Below are 19455 nucleotides of genomic sequence, written 5' to 3' on the forward strand. Positions count from 1 at the left end.
AACTCACTACCAACCCTGAGAACTCACTGATGAGAACCCTGAGAACTCACCACCAACCCTGAGAACTCACCACCAACCCTGAGAACTCACTGATGAGAACCCTGAGAACTCACCACCAACCCTGAGAACTCACTGATGAGAACCCTGAGAACTCACCACCAACCCTGAGAACTCACCACCAACCCTGAGAACTCACTGATGAGAACCCTGAGAACTCACCACCAACCCTGAGAACTCACTGATGAGAACCCTGAGAACTCACCACCAACCCTGAGAACTCACTGATGAGAACCCTGAGAACTCACCACCAACCCTGAGAACTCACCACCAACCCTGAGAACTCACTGATGAGAACCCTGAGAACTCACCACCAACCCTGAGAACTCACCACCAACCCTGAGAACTCGCCGATAAGAACTCTGACATCACTAACAACTCTGCTGCCCTCTAGTGGAGCCTCGGCCACTTCAGTAAAAGTTAAATGATCGGATCTCAGGTTTGTTGTGACGACAGACTTTGCTCAGCCGCCCCCACCACGTCCTCCACTGAACTTCTCTACTACCATACTAACCAGTATGATGAAGCAGTACTGTAGTACTGGACCTTTAGACCAACACATCACACGCTGTTTCCTGAAGATCAGATCGAGTTTCCTCAGAAATCAGCACTAGAGCTCAGTGATATCAGCACTTTCACCTGATCACCCAGGTTTGTACTTTTATTTATTCAGAATATTACTCAGAGTTTAAACTGGATCATGTAGTACCCAAGATTATTCCTTCAGGACTTCAGTGTGTGTGTGTGTGTGTGTGTGTGTGTGTGTGTGTGTGTGTGTGTGTATGTGTGTGTGTGTGTGTGTGTGTGTGTGTGTGGATGTGTGTGTGTGTTTTAGTGTATTCATGACAGTTAAACTATAGGCTTGGTAGTAGTTGTAGCCCAGTGGTTAAGGTACTGGGCTGGTAATCAGAAGGTCGCTGGTTCAAGCCTCACCATTGCCAGGTTACCGCTGTTGGGCCCTTGAGCAAGGCCCTTAAGTCTCAATTGCTCAGACTGTGTACTGTAAGTCGGTTTCTGCTAGGGCTGGACGATATGGCTAAAATTTATATCACGATATAACTCCTAATTTCGGTCGATACGATATAATTCCGATATCGATATGAATAGTACAAATGTCAGAAAAACTGCCAGGAACACCAACATTGAAAGGCTGTACCTGCGAACCCTATACAACTACATAATATTTTAGAAATAATAATAATAATAATAATAATAATAATAATACAAATAAATTAGCTTTCACCTTTTACTTGTATTCAGCATCAAAAACACAACATCATTCTCAAATAAACATAAGCTTTGACAATATATAATATAATATATTAACATATGTCTTAACCAGAGGTGGAAAGAGTACTAAAATATTGTACTCAAGTAAAAGTACTATTACTTTAATGAATTTTTACTTAAGTACGAGTAAAGTTACTAGTCTAAAAATCTACTCAAGTAAAAGGTAACTCATTTAAAATGTACTCAGAGTAAACATTACTTAGTTAGTTTATTAACAGCAGGGTGGGGGGGTCTCTCCTGTGTAATGCAAACAGGACAAGTGGATATAAATCTCACAATAGTTGTTTTTAATTCAAATATAATAGAAGAAACATGTTGATACAACATTTAAAACATTTAGGGATGTGTCATGTGTCATTTTAGTCCCATCAAACTTTTTTAAACTGTATAACCACCAGTGATGTGTCGTAGAATGATTCGAATCTATTGAACGGCCCTTTAAACTGAAATAAAGGAACCGAGTCGCGCTTCTGAGAGTCGTTATATACATATACGGCTCTTTAAAAGGAACCGAGACAAAAGATCCGACTCCCATCGCAGAATTCACTGCAGCAGTTTCCCAGACGCGATTTCTTTAGCGTTTATTATTTTACTCAGTAACGGATCTATTTAAAATGTAGCGAATTACAATTCTTAATACAAAACATACTTAAGTAAAAGTAAAATTACAGGCTGTGAAAAGTACAAGAACACAAAAAAACTACTCGATTACAGTAACGTGGGTAAATGTAATTCGTTACTTTCTACCTCTGGTCTTAACTAACTTTAATCCATAATATGGACTGATTATTATTTGTATGTAAACATTTTCGAACAAAAGTGCTCAACCAGGATAAAGAATATAAAAAAGTGCTTAAGAGTTGCTGCAGAATTTGCTGCAGCAGATGTTAAAGAATACAGAAAAAAAGTCTATTCTTTCCTCTCTTATCAACTATTTCTGCTGCTTCTTTTTTAACTGTGGATGCTCGTTCACTCACAGCTGTTGAACTCATTTAGCCGCTAATATCCACCGTGTTGTAGGTAGCGGAGTGTAATCAGAGCGGTAACGCTGAGCGCTGGCGTCATGCCTGTGGCGTACGTCATCACGCACTGACGTAATATATATCGATCGAATTTGTTTACAAATCATATCACCGTTATTGAAACATTTTCTATCACGATATATATCGATATCGAATTATTGTCCAGCACTAGTTTCTGCTGTAAATAAGTGAAGTAACATATAAATAGAGCTAGATGTTTGCCTTAACTGAAGTCTTTATCAGTTGAACAATATATAATATTTGCAAAGAATATGAATTATGTAGTAGCTGGACCCTTAAATCAGCGTTTCCAAACCTTTTTCGCTCCACGGACCGGTTTCATGTAAGATATAATTTCAGGAACCGGCGGGGACAGGAGGATTTAATAATATTGCTCACAAACAATGTAAAATGAGCTTTTTTTCACTGCAGCGAGACGCTGTTCCCACCAAGGGGTGACAATAATACAATAAACACCCAAAATAGAAACAGTGAAAACTGCTTTTCTAGTGCTCTCTAATTACAGTCGACCCTTGACTTACGAATGTAATTGGTTCTGAAGGGCTGTTCTTAGGTCAAAATATTCGTTAGTTAAACCTATTTTTCCCATAAGATATAATGTAAATAGAATTAATCTGTGCCAGACCTCCCAAACCCCCCTTATCTAACCTCTCTAATGTCTTAAATGCTCTTTTTTGTTATAAATACACGTATATTTTCCCTTAAATCTTAAATTATAGAATAGACATTCCTGTAATAAACAATAATAAACAACAATACACAGTAGTACTGTACATAAACACACATCACATTTCAGTACAGTACGTGTGCTGCACCATACACCATAATACAATTCCTTCTTTTTAAATAAAATGTATCTACCAGAAACAACAATAACTCTCATATTTCTCTATTATTTCCTTCTTTATTTCAGTAGTGTTGTATTTTGTAGGTGTAATTGCACGAAAGAAAGAATACTTTACTGAGCCGAATTCCTTCTTCTCTCTCAGAAAACACCGAAAAAACATCGTCCGCTGTCCGAATGTTCATTCACTGTGTGTGTGTAAAGAGAGAGAGAGAGACGGTTGGAGTTAACTTGTGACGTCACGTGTTCCGCAAATTTCTGTTAGTAATCCGAAATTTGTTTGTACGTTAAGTTGAAAAAGATCGTTTGTAACCCGAAATGTCCGTATGGTAAACCGTTCATAACTCAAGGGTCTACTGTATTCATTCTTTCTGTGCAGCCCGCGGTAATAAATAGCCAACAGACCAGTACTGGTCCGCGGCCCAGTGGTTGGGCAGTAAACTTAAAATCTACTGCTAGTCTGTATGATCTAAAGTTGGGTTACAACATGATTAAACCACTGGGAATCAATAACCACCTCGATTTGCTCGAGCTGTAATGTTTCATATAAACATCACCCAGAGATTCAAGTGTTCAAGGTGTGTCGCAACCATGGTGAAAACTGAGAAGCTGCTCACAAATGAGGAGTGAGGAGATAGTTTCATTTCACTGAGGGTTCATACCCACAATTTCATCTAGAGACAGTGGCATCACTTAACAACCAAGAACTTTATAGCCAGACACCATGACGTATTCCACTCTCGACCAAAAAACACAGGAAGTGTCGACTGGAATATGGCAAAAGAAATGTGGATAGGCCTGCAGAGTTCTGGGACATTTTATGGGCGTGATGAATCAAAACTGGAACTGTCTGGTCACAGGGATCAGGACTTCACTGGAAGACCTTACTTATGACTCAAAGATTCAAGAGTCGAAGATGATATGGAGACGTTTTTCTGTTTTTCTGATCTTGGTGGGTAGCACTGTCGCCTCACAGCAAGAAGGTCCTGGGTTAGATTCCCAGGTGGGCGGTCCGGGTCCTTTCTGTGTGGAGTTTGCATGTTCTCCCCGTGTTTGCGTGGAATTCCTCCAGGAGCTCTGGTTTCCTCCCACAGTCCAAAGACGTGAGGTGAGGTGAACTAGAGATACTAAATTGTCCATGACTGTGTTTGACATTAAACTTGTGAACTGATAAACTTTTATAACGAGTGTGTAATGAGTAACTAACATTTCTGTCGTAAATGTAACCACAGTGTAAAACATGACACTTCCAAGTCAAACAAAGCTAGTTTTTTTAACTCTCCAGATTTAAATCCTATAGAAAGCTATTAAGCCTAATTAGCTGGAGGCTTTTCATGAGAAGAATGGGTGAAGATTCCATAAGAGAGGTCTCAGATGTTCCACCAAGTACTGAGACTGGGAGTTGAATAATAGTGCACATGGACATTCGTCAAGAGAGCCAGATGTTTTAATTTAAACTCAAAAATATGTGGACTTGGGTTATTAAATTGCACTAATGTATCTATTAAATTAAAATTCTTTTTTGTTTTCTTAGCCTTCTTATATATTTGTATTTAATTCTATACACATGTACACAGCACCTGTCAGCACGAATAGTTTCTCCTCCTCTTTATTGTTTAAAAGGAGAACAAACTAGAGCACCAGGAACAATAGTCACACTGTAGATCACACCACAATAATTTCTCTTCCCATTCTGCACACATTTACATTTTCGGCATTTAGTGGGTGCTTTTATTCAAAGTGACTTACAGTACTGTGACAGTTTACACTGATCAGGCATAACATTAAAACCACCTCCTTGTTTCTACACTCACTGTCCATTTTATCAGCTCCACTTACCATATAGAAGCACTTTGTAGTTCTACAATTACTGACTGTAGTCCATCTGTTTCTCTATCTGCCTTGTAGACCACCACAGAGCAGGTATTATTTAGGTGGTGGATGATTCTCAGCACTGCAGTGACACTGACATGGTGCTGGTATGAGTGGATCAGACTCAGCAGCGCTGCTGGAGTTTTTAAACACCTCACTGTCACTGCTGAACTGAGAATCGTCCACCAACCAAAAATATCCAGCCAACAGCGCCCCGTGGGCAGCGTCCTGTGACCACTGATGAAGGTCTAGAAGATGACCGACTCAAACAGCAGCAATAGATGAGCGATCGTCTCTGACTTTACATCTACAAGGTGGACCAATTAGGTAGGAGTGTCTAATAGAGTGGACAGTAAGTGGACACGGTATTTAAAAACTCCAGCAGCGCTGCTGTGTCTGATCCACTCATACCAGCACCACGTCAGTGTCACTGCAGTGCTGAGAATGATCCACCACCTAAATAATACCTGCTCTGTGGTGGTCCTGTGGGGGTCCTGACCATTGAAGAACAGGGTGAAAGCAGGTTAAAACAGTATGTAGAGAAACAGATGGACTACAGTCAGTAATTGTAGAACTACAAAGTGCTTCTATATGGTAAGTGGAGCTGATAAAATGGACAGTGAGTGTAGAAACAAGGGGGTGGTTTTAATGTTATGGCTGATCAGTGTACAGTCTAAGCAACATGGTTAAGGGCCTTGCTCAAGGGCCCAACAGTGGCAACCTGGCAAATGTGGGGCTTGAACCAGTGACCTTTAGAATTTGAGATCATAACAGTCTCCTCCCAGACATTGACCAGAGGTAAGAGATATTCCAGACCCACTTGACCCAGATGTGCCACCCACTAGTAACTGGTATTTGTCTATAGAACATGGTTTTTCTTGCTGTATAACACAGTGTATGTCTCGCACTCTCATACAGTGAGGATTCTGGTACTGATGAATGAATGTCGTTCCCTCTAGGTAACCAGAATGAGTCAGAAGCTTATGATCATCGACACCGACTGTGGTATAGACGATGCCCAGGCCATAATGATGGCTCTTGCCTCACCCAACGTGAAGATTTTGGGCATCACCTGCTGCTTTGGGAACACTGATGTGGAGAACGTGTGTCAGAATGTGCTGCGTGTGCTGTCAGTATGCCAACAAACTCAGGTGGGTCCAGTGGGCATCTTTACAGATCTTTAGGACCTGGTTTCAACTTTGTGTCTACAGTTTGGAGAAGCATCTTTTCTGTTCTGGTATGATTGTACAAAGCAAGTCCCAAAAAGACGTGATTGGATAAGTTTGATGAAATAAAGTAAATCCAACAGTCTGCACCGAGCCCTGAAACTCTGAAACTCTGCTGAACGTCTTTGGGTCGCGAGCAGCAATATACCCACATCGACTGCAATCAGGGATCCACCAGCAGCGGAAGACGAACTGGCTACGCTAAAGTGGGAGAAAATGCTTAAATTAAATTAATTAATTGATGTATGCCGTTCTTTCTTTTGCTTAAATGTTGTTGTAAAAGGACAGATATGTTTACTCAGGTTCTCTGATGCTATTGTCCTGTCTTCTTGCCAGGGGGCAGATCTTTCAGTGTCATGGCCCCGAAACTATGGAACTCTTTACCACAAGCTCTCAGTTTCTGATCCTCACTTTCATTCTTTAAAACTCAACTTAAAACATACCAGTTTACTTATAATCTAACTCATTCCCCCTTTTTAACAGCTGATTAAGTTTTGTTGTACAGCGACCTTGAGTATGAGGAAGGCGCTTTAATATAAATCTAACTTATTATTTATTTTACACACCAACTTGTCATTGGTTTCACAGGTATTTATTGACTTAAGAACTTATTAAGTTACTTAGAACTCAGAATCTCTGTTTATTTCCAGATTCCGGTCTTCCGAGGTGCGGCCAGCTCCCTGGTCGGAGCGACGACGCAAAATTTCAAAGATCATTTCGGTACAGACGGTTTGGGAGACGTGCTGGAGGACAGAGACTCCGAGATATGGAAAACACAAATCCAGAAGGAGCATGCTGTTCATTCTTTAATCAGACTGGTAAATGAAAACCCAGCGCAGGTGAGTGTAAACGATGCACCTCGTTGAATTTAAAGCTGGCACAGCATTTATTACTTTCTATTTCTTGAATAAGGTCTCACTGGTGGCCCTGGGGCCGCTCACTAATTTAGCCCTGGCGGTTCGACTGGATCCCAGTCTACCTCAGAAACTGAAGAATTTGTACATCATGGGTGGAAACATGGAAGGTAGAAGAACTACAGACATGTAAAGCTTATCTGATCTGATATGATCTGGTTTCTAAATGCTGTTTATCTTTACAGGTAAAGGAAATATGACACCATGTGCAGAGTTTAATTTCTGTATGGATCCTGAATCTGCGTATGTGGTGTTGGAGGAATACCTGTGCCCCACTTATATCGCTACCTGGGAGTTCACCTGCAGAAACAAGTTCTCCTGGGTAAGAATCTAGTAGCTCTGATTGACAACGAAGTTTGCAGCAAGTTTCTGAGTACAGCGGTCGGTACCTTGTAACTCGACGTCCCCTAAACTTAAAATCTTTGAAACTCGACACCCTTCAAGATATTTGAGCACTACATCCTCAGTGACTACATGGGTTAAAGTGACTACATTTCTTTATTCTTCAGGAGTTCTTCGACGAGCTGATCAGCCAGGACACCGCAGCAGCTCGTTTCATGAAGAAGATCACGTCCAGGTGCTGGGCCTTCTCCCGGGAGCATGGGGTCAGCTCGAAAGACGTGCATTTTGGGTCGGGATTCGTCCCCTACGACGCGTACGCTGTGGCGGCGTGTGTGGACGACAGCGTGATCACCGAGAGCCTGGAGTGCGCTGTCCGGGTGGAGATCCAGGGAGAGCTGGGCAGAGGCTCGATGGCGCTGGATCCCATGGGAAAGCTAAAGAAGAACCATCGAGTGTTTGTGATGAAGACGTGCAACCTCGACAAGATGGGCGCCATGCTCATGACGTCCCTACAGCAGCCATGAGGAGATACGGGCCAATCCGTTTAACCGATAATCACTGATGATCTGTGACGTATTAAATAATGTCTCGGTATTAATGGACACGTTTCCATCACAAGAACTGAGACGTTTCTAAAAATCACTAAAGCAAAAATGTGATGGGAATAAATGTTTGTGCTTAATCAGCCTATTTTCAGTCTAATCTTTTATATATTAAAATGTAATTAAATATAAACTCATCATGTCACTACTGGCATCTTTGCTTGTGTTACTTCTCATTATCAAAATAACAGCAGAAGTGTTCTCCTACTTATATCCTACTATATCCAAGTTCATTTAACACTTATAAGTAGTGGGTAGCACTGTCGCCTCACAGCAAGAAGGTCCTGGGTTCAATCCCCAGGTAGGGTGGTCCGGGTCCTTTTTGTGCGAAGTTTGCATGTTCTCCCCATGTCTGTGTGGGTTTCCTCCCACAGTCCAAAAAACATGCAGCCAGGTTAATTGGAGACACTGAATTGTCCTACAGGTACCCAGCCACTAGGATGCATAAACCAGTGCATTGTAGTGCCGGTACCAAGCGCGGGTAAATAGGAAAGGTCGTGTCAGGACAGGCATCCGGCGTAAAAAGTGCCAAATCAATAATGTGGATCACAATGAGGAAATAGAAGGCCCATCCTAATTTACGGCCGTGAAAATTGCGTCACAGGCCGTGAAATGAGTCCTTTCCCGTGTATTATACAACAGTTAGTTCCGACCTTACAATCTGATTGGTTGAGAAGCGTTCTAACCGTGCTGATATTGGTGATAACAGCGCGGCCTTTTCACACCACAATGGTATTACTCCACTGACGCGTTGCCATTAACGACAAGTTTCATGCACACAAACGCGCACGCAGGCGACACAGACTTTTTTTTCCCGGTCGCGTTTTAAATCCGTTATCTGATACACAATCTAGTGCACTGTGTAGGAAACATAACCAATTGTCTAATTCACTATCTAGTGCACTATGTAGGGAACATATATCCATGATCTGATACACAATCTAGTGCACTATTTAGGGAACATTAATGTGTTTGTAACACGAACAGTTAGTTAAGCCAGTTAGCAGCTCCTAGTAGTTCTGTTTTCATCCATAGCGCCTTTGGTGTGTGCGAGAGGTTTTTTTATTTCTTTTTTTTCCCTTCGGAGGTTCTTGCTTTCCTCTTCTTCTTGTTCTTACCTCCCTGAAATGAGTTTTTGCAACTTGGGATGTCTGCTTTGTAGTGTTAAACTTTATATTCATTGTGGAACTACTTTTTGGTGGAAGGTATTGTCAATATTAAAGCATATCAATATGAAATTCAGGGCTTCTTTGATTTATTTTCTTTATTTTGTAAAAACTGTTGTATAAAAGCAATAGAACACAAACCTTCTATGATCTGATGATCTACGGTACTCACCTTCGGTTCGTGCCTGCGACCAAATCACAGCCGTGATGTTATTCGCGATAACACACTCCCTCTCGTGATCTATTGCTTAAATATGCAATGCAAAATTTAAGGTTTGTGTTTCGCAATAACATTTTTCGTATGAGGCGCAATATGAGGCGTCCTAGCGATCATACAACATCATAATGAAGTTAGTGTACAAGACTTCTCTGTGCTGACAATGTTTGATGTGTGTGATGTGTGTGTTTACGTATTGAGCACATTTAGTTTCATCTTGGGTTTTGAAAATCACCATTTACTTAAAACCTTTCAGAAGAATTTAAATGATGAAAAAAAGTATCATATAAAAGAGAGAAAGCGTTTTGCATGATTTTAAACAAGGTGAGAAAGAAAGAGACTCCAGGACGCAGTAATTATTGCTGCCCGATATGTTTTATTTCAACCAAGGTGACCAACGTCTCGCTCAGGGTGACAAATGAAGCTTCAAGAAAACAAACTCCCTTCAGGAAGTCCCCTTAGACCTTAAATTAAAATCCAATTTAGGAAATGAACCAGAATTTAATAAAAAATAATTTAAACCTCAAAGCCTGAGCGCAGTCAGACGACTTGAGATCAACCATAAAACAGAGGGTAAAGATTCCTGTGGTCCTGATGACACAACAATCAGCATCATTCCAAATATTCTATGTTTGGGAAACAGGCAACCGAATATTCAGGTTCTAAAATTAATATCACTCCTCGATTACAGCCCACGTCTCTTTAGGAGTGGAGTTGAACACAAAGTGCTTGGTGTAAAGTTGGGTAACACTGCCTTTTAAACCGTTCAGCGATACAGGGCCATGTGCTTTAGTTCCAAAAGAAAAAAAAGACAGTATTACACCAAATGAGAACTTCTAAAATGATAAAAAGGGGCACCAGTGTAACGTATGCACCACACCCCTTAATAAATAAAATAATCTTTAAATTTAAGCTGAATTTGGACGCCGTCAATCGTTAAGATAAAATAAAACTGGAATCTCAGGACCTTCATAAAGACAAACATAAAACATCTGAAGAACAGAAACATGGCATTCGTTTCGTTTTTTGCTGTTACAGAGGGGCCGACGTTTCGGGACGTCTTCGCTCCGGTTAGTCGGCGCCGTCGTCGTCCGGGTTGTTGGGCCAGGGCTCGGAGTTCCAGTTCCGGCTCAGCGACGACGGCCAGCCGCTCCAGGGGTTGTAGGTGTGGCTGATTTCGGGGGAGGCTGGAGTGTGTGGAACGGTGTGGCTCACCATATCAGGGATCGGAGGGGAGTGCAGGGTGGTGGACCAGATCGAGCTGCTGAAGTGGACCGGAGTGGGGGACCAAGGGTTCCTCGAGCTTCCCAGGATGGACTTCAAACAGAGACAGAGCAGAGACGTGAGTGCACGGTTGCTTAACGTTAAAATACAACCATAAATTAAATAAATACTAAGGGTAACAATTAAGCAAGATCTTTTATACAAGTATAATAACAGAAAAGAAATTGTAATCTTAGAATTTGAAGCTTTTATTGAAGTGTTGAGATGCAGGTTGTTCATCTTAACACTAGCAAAAACATCTTTTAAGCTCAAATGTCAACAGAGACACTGAATTTAAAGCATTTGAACATTCAAAACCTAAAAATTAACGTATTAATTTACTAATTTTTATTTTTAGTCACCAAATCAATTTTGCATTGTCTCAATTTTGGACATCAGCCCACCTCCTCCGTTACACATTAACCTACCAGACCCTTTTTTCCCCTCTTGTATTTCGTTGTGCAAAATTATTTGTTTATTTATTAGGATATAACGTCATGTTTTACACACTTTGGTTACATTCATGACAGCACAGGTAGTTACTGCTTACACAAGATTCACCAGTCCAAGTTTTAATGTCAAACACAGTCATGGACGATTTTGTATCTCTGCACGTCTATGTACTGTGGGAGGAAACGCACACGGACACGGGGAGAACATGCAAACTCCACACAGAAAGGACCCGGACCGCTCTATCTGGGGATCGAACCCAGGACCTTCTTGCTGTGCCACCCATACTATTAGCTGTAATAGCTTATGGGTGACTGTTTTTGTCCCTCCTGAGTTACTGATGGGAATTAAATTCAATTAATTCCAAAATTATTTCATCATTTTCTCTAAACAATTAATCCTAGTCAGGGTCAGAGAGGATTAGCGAAAAATACAAAACTTACAGCAGCCACTTTAACCTTTGAAATGAACTTCTGAAAGAAACCCACATGAATGAAGGGGGATCATGGGAAACAGTTTTAGACTTGTGTCTGTGGGTAGATCTTTTAGTTCCACAGCCCACAAACTCTGTAACTCCCTTCCTCAATCTCTTCCTTCAAAGATCAACTTAAATCTCTCTTTATTCTTCTTTTTATATGTCTTAGCTTTGTTGCATTCTGTTCTCTAATGTTGTGTTCTTTCCTTTAATATTAATGTTGTAAAGCGTCCCTGGGTATGTGAAAGGCTCTACATACATAACAACTTTAAACCAACATATATAACAATTATTACAACCCCAAATCAGAAAAAGTTGGGACAGTATGGAACATGTAAATAAATTTAAAACACAGAGTTTCTTACATTGACTTTGACTTTTATTTGATGTCGGACAGGATGAACCTGAGATATTTCATCTTTTATCTGCTCAACTTCATTTAATTTATTAATAAACATCCATTCCTGCATTTCAGGCCTGCAACACATTCCAAAAAAGTTGGGACGAGGGCAATTTAGGGCCAGTAATGAGGTGAAAAAAACAACAGGTGATTGTGATCATGGTTTGGTACAGAAGCAGCATCCAGGAAAGGCTGAGAGTCTCTGATGAGTAAAGATGATCAGAGGATCCAGTTTGTCCACAAATGTGTGAGAAAATGATTGAAATGTTTAAAAACAATAAACCTCAAAGAAAGATTGGAAGGGATTTGCATATTTCTCCCTCTACAGTGCAGAATATCATTAAACCATTCAAGGAATCATTACAAAGGCATGGCTGAGGAAGAAGAGGGTATGGATACTGGACTGGCCAGCCTGCAGTCCTGACCTGTCCCCAACAACGTACAGCCGTAACGGGACAAAATAAAAGCTGAAACACTAAATCACTCGGTCTCCTCGGTGCCAAAACCTCTTTTAAGTGTGGTGAAAAGGAACGGCAACATTACAAAGTGGTAAATGCTTTACTGCCCCAACTTTTCTTGGAATGTGTTGCAGGCCTGAAATGCAGGAATGGATGTTTATTAATAAATGAAATGAAGTTGAGCAGATAAAAGATGAAATATCTCAGGTTCATCCTGTCTGACATCAAATAAAAGTCAAAGTCAATGTAAGAAACTTTGTGTTTTTTGTTTTATTTACATTTTACATACTGTCCCAACTTTTTTCTGATTTTTCTATTATTATAATTATTATGAAATAGAAATCCTAACAGATTGCAGATTAGGGACACGATTTGCATCAGTCGTAGATCGTCTGACGCCTGTAAGGCAGCATGTTGGTGACGTGAGGAAGGATCTTACAGATGTTGGAGTGGTGGGAGAGCCGCTGCTGGTAGGCCAGGGGTTCGAGCGTTCCGTATCCCAGATGGAAGAGGACACAGAGGAAGAGGACACGGTGTAATCCGGCCAGGTCGACTCGATGTTCTTGGGTGCTGTTATGTCACTGAACACTAAACAAACACACACACACACGTGGGGAAATTACTTGTATTTGGATTTGACATGAATATATAGGAGCATCTTGCTAACCAGTGCAGGTAGTCAGAGCACTTACCTCCGGTCAGGTTAAACGGGTTGTTGGTGCCGAACGCGGAGAAGGAGTTGGTGGAATTGAAGCCGGGGGTGATGGTGCTTTCTATAGGACTCCACAAGCCAGAACTATCAGAGTTGTCGCTTTCCACGGATGTCATGTGAGGTAGAGCCACCTTTCCCAGACCTTCATTCTTCCCTGAGCCACATCCACCTACGAATGCACATACAACCACCGTCAAACTCGAGCAAGACCCTTAGATTCCTAATCCGCCCGGGGCGTAAATGCAAAGAGGAGTTTATTACACACCTGGGCTTTTGTCGTATCCGGCAGCCACCGCTGCAAACGTTGGATTTCCATTTTGGCCAGCTAAAGATGTGGACTTGGTCACCTTATTTCCAGGAGCCTTTTTTGAGTTAACCTCACTGTAAATAAAAACAGGATTATCAGACTAAGTGATGGTAAAAGAGAGTAAAATATTGAACAGGGTTACATAACATCAGGCTTAAACTTTAAGGCAACACAAACAATGCATCTTACTCTGCCTGGTCTGCTCTGCACAATCTGGTCCCACTGTGGTTTACAAGATGTAACATAAAGCGTCCACAAGGGGGCGTTTACGTACAAGTTTATTTAATAATTATTATTTTTCTCTGCAACCCATTTTTTTTGAGTCACGACCCTTAAGTGCCAATTTTGTTTATTAGGATTTTAACGTCATGTTTTACACTTTGGTTACAGTCATGACAGGAACGGTAGTTACTCATTACACAAGATTCACCAGTTCACAAGGTTATAACAAACAATTTTGTATCTCTAATTCACCTCACTTGCACGTCTTTGGACTGTGGGAGGAAACCGGAGCTCCCGGAGGAAACCCACGCAGACACGAACCCAGGACCTTCTTGCTGTGAGGCGACAGTGCCACCCGTGACAGAGAGTAAAATATCTAACAGGGTTACACTACCGTCAGGGTTTTCAAATTTTGTTCATTTTTTAAGTGACCCAGGCAACACAAACAATACATCTTACTCTCTGTGGTCTGCTCTGCACAATCTGGTCCCACTGTGGCTTACAAGATGTAATGAAGCGTCCACAAGGGGCCGTTCACATACAGATTTATTTCATTATGATTAATTTTCTCTGCAACCCATTTTTTGGCTCACAACCCACCTATCTATCTATCTATCTATCTATCTATCTATCTATCTATCTATCTATCTATCTATCTATCTATCTATCTAATATTTAATCTATACCATATACTGTATACTTGGAACTGTACCTGCACTTTTAATTCCATTTGTTTATTTACACTCAATCCATCCTCATCATTAATAATAACTGCTCGGTAGTTATGCAATATATGTTATTCAATATACTGTATGTAAAACTCAGGTTACCTTCAATCTTGGTTATGTCTGTGCTGTTTTTTATCCGAATTTATATTGTTGAATTTTTATAGTGTATATTTGATGTATAACGCTACTGGGACTTTAATTTCCTTCGGGATCAATAAAGTATCTATCTATCTTTTAACGCTGTGTTTACTCTTGTGAGTTACATTCATGGCAGGAAAGGTTTATGTGGGTGCTTTGTCTCTGATATTATGTGTATATTTCTAATTTAGTGATTGTTTAAAAAACCCTGCGTTATGTGACGTCCACTGCCAGTGGCACACAGGCTGTAGAGGTTCACACTTGCCCAAGAAAATCCAGCCTCCCCAATTTTTTTCTCCTTCCTTTATCTCTCAATCTAGTCATTAACAATTCCCAATTCTAAATCCACTGCTGCTTGAACAATTCCATATATGATAAAGAGACCTTCATCACTACACGCCCCCCCGTGATGAACCAAATGAGGCCAGCTCAGTGTCTCTGCAGAGATTTGAACTTGTGGTGTAAAATTCTTAACTGGATAATTATCTTCCAGTTCTTTTCTCTTTCATGTCTTAGTTTCCTTTCTTTCTGGTTTTGGTAACCAGATTTTTCTAAGTTCTAAAAATTACTAGGGCCTTAGAACAAAATTGTCTTACCCCCTTTCATGTTAAAGCCCTGTGTGATTATGAGCAATAAATCTTTCACTCACCGAAATAATCTAAATGATCTTTTTAATGTCTCTGTGCCTCCCAAAACATTCGAATCAATTGTTTTGAAGCTTAAAGTCCAGGACTGCTGATACTCATCACAATACAACCTTAAAACCTGATGATTGTGCCAACAATGGAACACTAGCACCACCTAGAGGTGAACCAGTTAAAACGTTTATCTTTCCTTGCAGGCAAATTCAGGCAAGTGTTACAGCAGCAATATAGTGCCAAAAAAGACTCAGGGTAGTGTATATTAAAAATTACATTTAAAAATGTGACGAAAGATATCAGTGAATAAAGCACCCGTAGTCCATGAGAGTGCTGATACTGCTCATTAGGGTTAGACTAGTTAGATGGGGTTAAAAAAACAAGCTTTCTAACAATAATCTGGACTGTGAAGATCACAACACTAGGGTTCATCTGTACATGCAAGTGCTATCAGGAGTAAATACAATACATCAAGAACTTCCACAAGCATATGGACAGTGGTGGGCAGTGGTAGCCTAGTGGGTAGAGCTTCGGACTATCGACTGAAAGGTTGAGAGTTCAAATCCCAGCTCTGCTATGCAGCCACTGTTGAGGTTTTGAGCAAGGCCCTTAACCCTGTCTGCTCCAGCGGCGCTGTACGATGGCCGACACTGCGCTCTGACCACAGCTTCCAAACAAGCTGGGATATGCGAAGAAAGAATTTCATTGTACTGTACATCTGTATATGTATATATGACGAATAAAGCCATTTATGTGGTTAGTAAAAATAAATTCACTATTTTACATCTTAATTATACAAAAAACTGGATGTTAAATATCATGTTTTAATGGGCCATTAGCACCCGCTGTTCTGCTTACAAATTCAGCCAACACTTTCACTTCCGGGGCTCATATCCAACGGTTATAACTGACTCGTTAACATACTGGCAATACTGGTTTTCACTCCAAGGCTTCACGCCTTACAGCCTTACGGTTAGCTCTGTCGCTCAGATTTATGTGGTTGGTTCAGTGCATCTACCTTTAATCTGAGCCTGATGGACATATTTCCATGTAAAAAGGAAGACAAATGACATTCAGTTGATTTCCTTAGCTGTGAAATGTTTTTATTCTGAGCTGAGGCGACAACCGGGGATTCAAACCTGAACGCTCGAATGGGTCTTGGAGGTGACCGACCAGCCTAGCCACTGGAAGGTGCCTAACCCAGTCCCAGATAAATTAAGCATGCCAATTTCTGCATGCGGACCAGAATGACCTGCTGTGGCCTTTCCACCAGTAGACACAAATTACAGAAATACTATAGACCAGTGGTCCCCAACCACCGGCCGGTCCACGGGTCATTTATTACCAGGCCGAACAGAAATAATAAATAATAATAATAATAATAATACTCTTAGGGTGTTATTGTCCCCAATCACCACTAGGTGGGAGCAGCGTCTCGTTGCAGCGAAAAAAGCTCAGGATTCACACAGATTTTCCATTCTATAGTTATTCTATTTGAAATCCCCCCCGCCCCCGCCGGTCCGTGAAATTATATCTTATACGTAATCGGTCCGTGGTGCTATAGACAGCTGAATAATATGGATAGCGGAATTTAGCAGATGAGATTTCACTACAAGTACATGGTCAAAAGTAATTGTGTGTGTGTGTGTGTGTGTGTGTGTGTGTGAGCTGGGATACCTGTTGGTGTTGAGCACGCTGCTGTAGCTGACGCCGGGCATCAGGGTGGGAGAGGTCGGGGGAGGCGAGCAGGGTCCGAAGCTCTGTCTCTTCAGAAAATGATCTGCATTCATGGTCTGTATGGAGATCTGCTGAAGACTGTCCGCTTCTGATACGAAAACCCCCCAAACATGCTTAGATATGATATTATATTATATTATAACATTAACAGAAAATACTCAGTATCAGATTATATTAAGAATCCAGAAGACTTACGGATGTAACCTTTGATCGGGACGTCCCATTCCGGCGGAGGCGATTCCTTCTCCCCCTCCGAGCCGCTGCTGAAGTCCTGCATGAAGCCATTAGGGAACTTGGCCAGTGGAGCTGGACGTCCGTCCTCCAGCTTCCCATCCAGCACTAAAGAAAGTGTTCACAGTTCATAACCACAGAGCTTTAAAAGCAAATGTTTACACACAAACCGAACGACCCGATGAACCTGGTAAGACTTACGCCTCTGTTTCTGTGAAGGTCGTGGTTTGGGGGCGTTCTGAGTTCCCGTACCGGTGATGGTTTTTGGGAACGTCTTGCGCTGTTTGTTTTCCAGTGGAGTGACATAGGGGAGTTCCAGAGAACTGAGAGGAACAGGAAATGTCTCAGTAAATACACAAATAGACGCCAGTAAAAATAAATGCAGCCGTCACAGTTCATTGTTACAGACTTGATTGATTTAATAGTTGCTCATCATTCTGTCATAGCATTAAAACCACCTTGTTTCTACACTCACTGTCCATTTTATCAGCTCCACTTACCATATAGAAGCACTTTGTAGTTCTACAATTACTGACTGTAGTCCATCTGTTTCTCTACATACTTTATTAGCCCCCTTTCATGCTGTTCTTCAATGGTCAGGACCCCCACAGGACCCCCACAGAGCAGATATTATTTAGGTGGTGGATCATTCTCAGCACTGCAGTGACACTGACATGGTGGTGGTGTGTTAGTGTGTGTTGTGCCGGTATGAGTGGATCACCTCACTGTCACTTCTGGACTGAGAATAGTCCACCAACCAAAAAAATCCAGCCGACAGCGCCCCGTGTGCAGCGTCCTGTGACCACTGATGAAGGTCTAGAAGATGAGCGACTCAAACAGCAGCGATAGATGATCGATCGTCTCTGACTTTACATCTACAAGGTGGACCAAGTAGGTAGGAGTGTCTAATAGAGTGGACAGTGAGTGGACACGGTGTTTAAAAACTCCAGCAGCGCTGCTGTGTCTGATCCACTCATACCAGCACAACACACACTAACACACCACCACCATGTCAGTGTCACTGCAGTGCTGAGAATCATCCACCACCTAAATAATACCTGCTCTGTGGTGGTCCCGTGGGGGTCCTGACCATTGAAGAACAGAGTGAAAGCAGGTTAAAAAAGGCATGTAGAGAAACAGATGGACTACAGTCAGTAATTGTAGAACTACAAAGTGCTTCTATATGGTAAGTGGAGCTGATAAAATGAACAGTGAGTGTAGAAACAAGGAGGTGGTTTACAGTCTATAAAAACAGCGTTACATGGACTCCACTTCAGACTCTTTTTAACTAACCTGGACTTTTCCACTTGATTCTCTTTCTTGGTGCTTGGTTGCTTTTTGTTTTTAGGTTTGGTAGGTGAGGGAGGAACTTCTTGTTCTTTTTCTATTGGAACTGTTCTGACCTTCTTCTTTACAGGTTCCTGTGTGACACAAAGCAGCACGTTAGGAGACGTGCGTGATGTGAATTCTATACATCCTATAAATCCTATTAATCCCCCGACGATGCGGATACAGTGGACCCTTGACTCACGAGTGACCCAACTTACGAATTTTCCGAGACACGAGCCGTCGCTTGGTTCGATTTTTTGCTTTGTGATACGAGCCGAGATCTGCGTTGCGAACGAGCGTGCTTAAGCCACCCGCCACTAGGTAGCCCAGCGAGCGTTCAGTTCATGTGGTTATCTTGCCGTGCAAGCATCTCGGTCATATCGCATTTGGTTTATTTTGGAAAATTTCTTAGTTTTAACCCTGGGTCCTAAGAAAGTGAGTGCCAAGATCAGTGCCGAGAGGAAGAAAAGGATGATGTCCTTGGATATGAAGCACGAAATCATCGAGAAACATTTTTATTGAAACGCCCTGCAGGTGAAAGAGAGGAAAGTGTGACGAAAAAGACAAATGTCAGTGAAGAACACGAAGATTAAGTGAAGTGGAAAATAAAAAAAGTTTAGCGATAAAGTGTAGCATAGTGCGTTATCTCCCTCACCTCCGCCAGCAAGGTACTGTTCTGTAATACACGTAATAAAACAAGTTTAGCCGCTCAGGTGGCGCAGCGGTAAAGTACGCTAGTGCACCAGAGTTGGGTTTCTAGATGCGTCGTATCGAAACTCGGCTCTACCTTTCCG

The 19455-nt window shown here is 41.5% G+C and overlaps 2 protein-coding genes across 2 annotated transcripts in view; one reads left to right on the forward strand and one right to left on the reverse strand.

The window, feature by feature from the left end:
- Positions 1 to 603: 603 nt before the first annotated feature.
- On the forward strand, positions 604 to 9428 carry si:ch211-201h21.5 (uncharacterized protein LOC555526 homolog). The gene is made up of 6 exons (XM_062996510.1): positions 604 to 708; positions 6066 to 6257; positions 6983 to 7171; positions 7245 to 7356; positions 7432 to 7568; positions 7756 to 9428. Exons 2-6 carry the CDS (start codon positions 6075 to 6077, stop codon positions 8110 to 8112), a joined length of 978 nt encoding a protein of 325 aa, XP_062852580.1. The 5' UTR covers positions 604 to 708; positions 6066 to 6074; the 3' UTR covers positions 8113 to 9428.
- A 501-nt stretch (positions 9429 to 9929) lies between these two features.
- tmem131 (transmembrane protein 131) overlaps positions 9930 to 19455 on the reverse strand; it is a 109725-nt gene continuing 100199 nt past the window's right edge. The window contains exons 33-40 of the mRNA XM_062997264.1: positions 18626 to 18753; positions 17534 to 17655; positions 17297 to 17440; positions 17042 to 17189; positions 13597 to 13712; positions 13312 to 13500; positions 13059 to 13207; positions 9930 to 10890 (exon numbers count right to left, since the gene is read on the reverse strand). Of these exons, the coding sequence (XP_062853334.1) occupies positions 10645 to 10890; positions 13059 to 13207; positions 13312 to 13500; positions 13597 to 13712; positions 17042 to 17189; positions 17297 to 17440; positions 17534 to 17655; positions 18626 to 18753 (1242 nt within the window). The 3' untranslated portion in view covers positions 9930 to 10644. The remainder of the gene's footprint in view (positions 10891 to 13058; positions 13208 to 13311; positions 13501 to 13596; positions 13713 to 17041; positions 17190 to 17296; positions 17441 to 17533; positions 17656 to 18625; positions 18754 to 19455) is intronic.

The sequence above is a fragment of the Trichomycterus rosablanca genome, chromosome 6 (assembly GCF_030014385.1).
Source record: "Trichomycterus rosablanca isolate fTriRos1 chromosome 6, fTriRos1.hap1, whole genome shotgun sequence".
In the NCBI taxonomy this organism is placed as follows: Eukaryota; Metazoa; Chordata; class Actinopteri; order Siluriformes; family Trichomycteridae; genus Trichomycterus; species Trichomycterus rosablanca.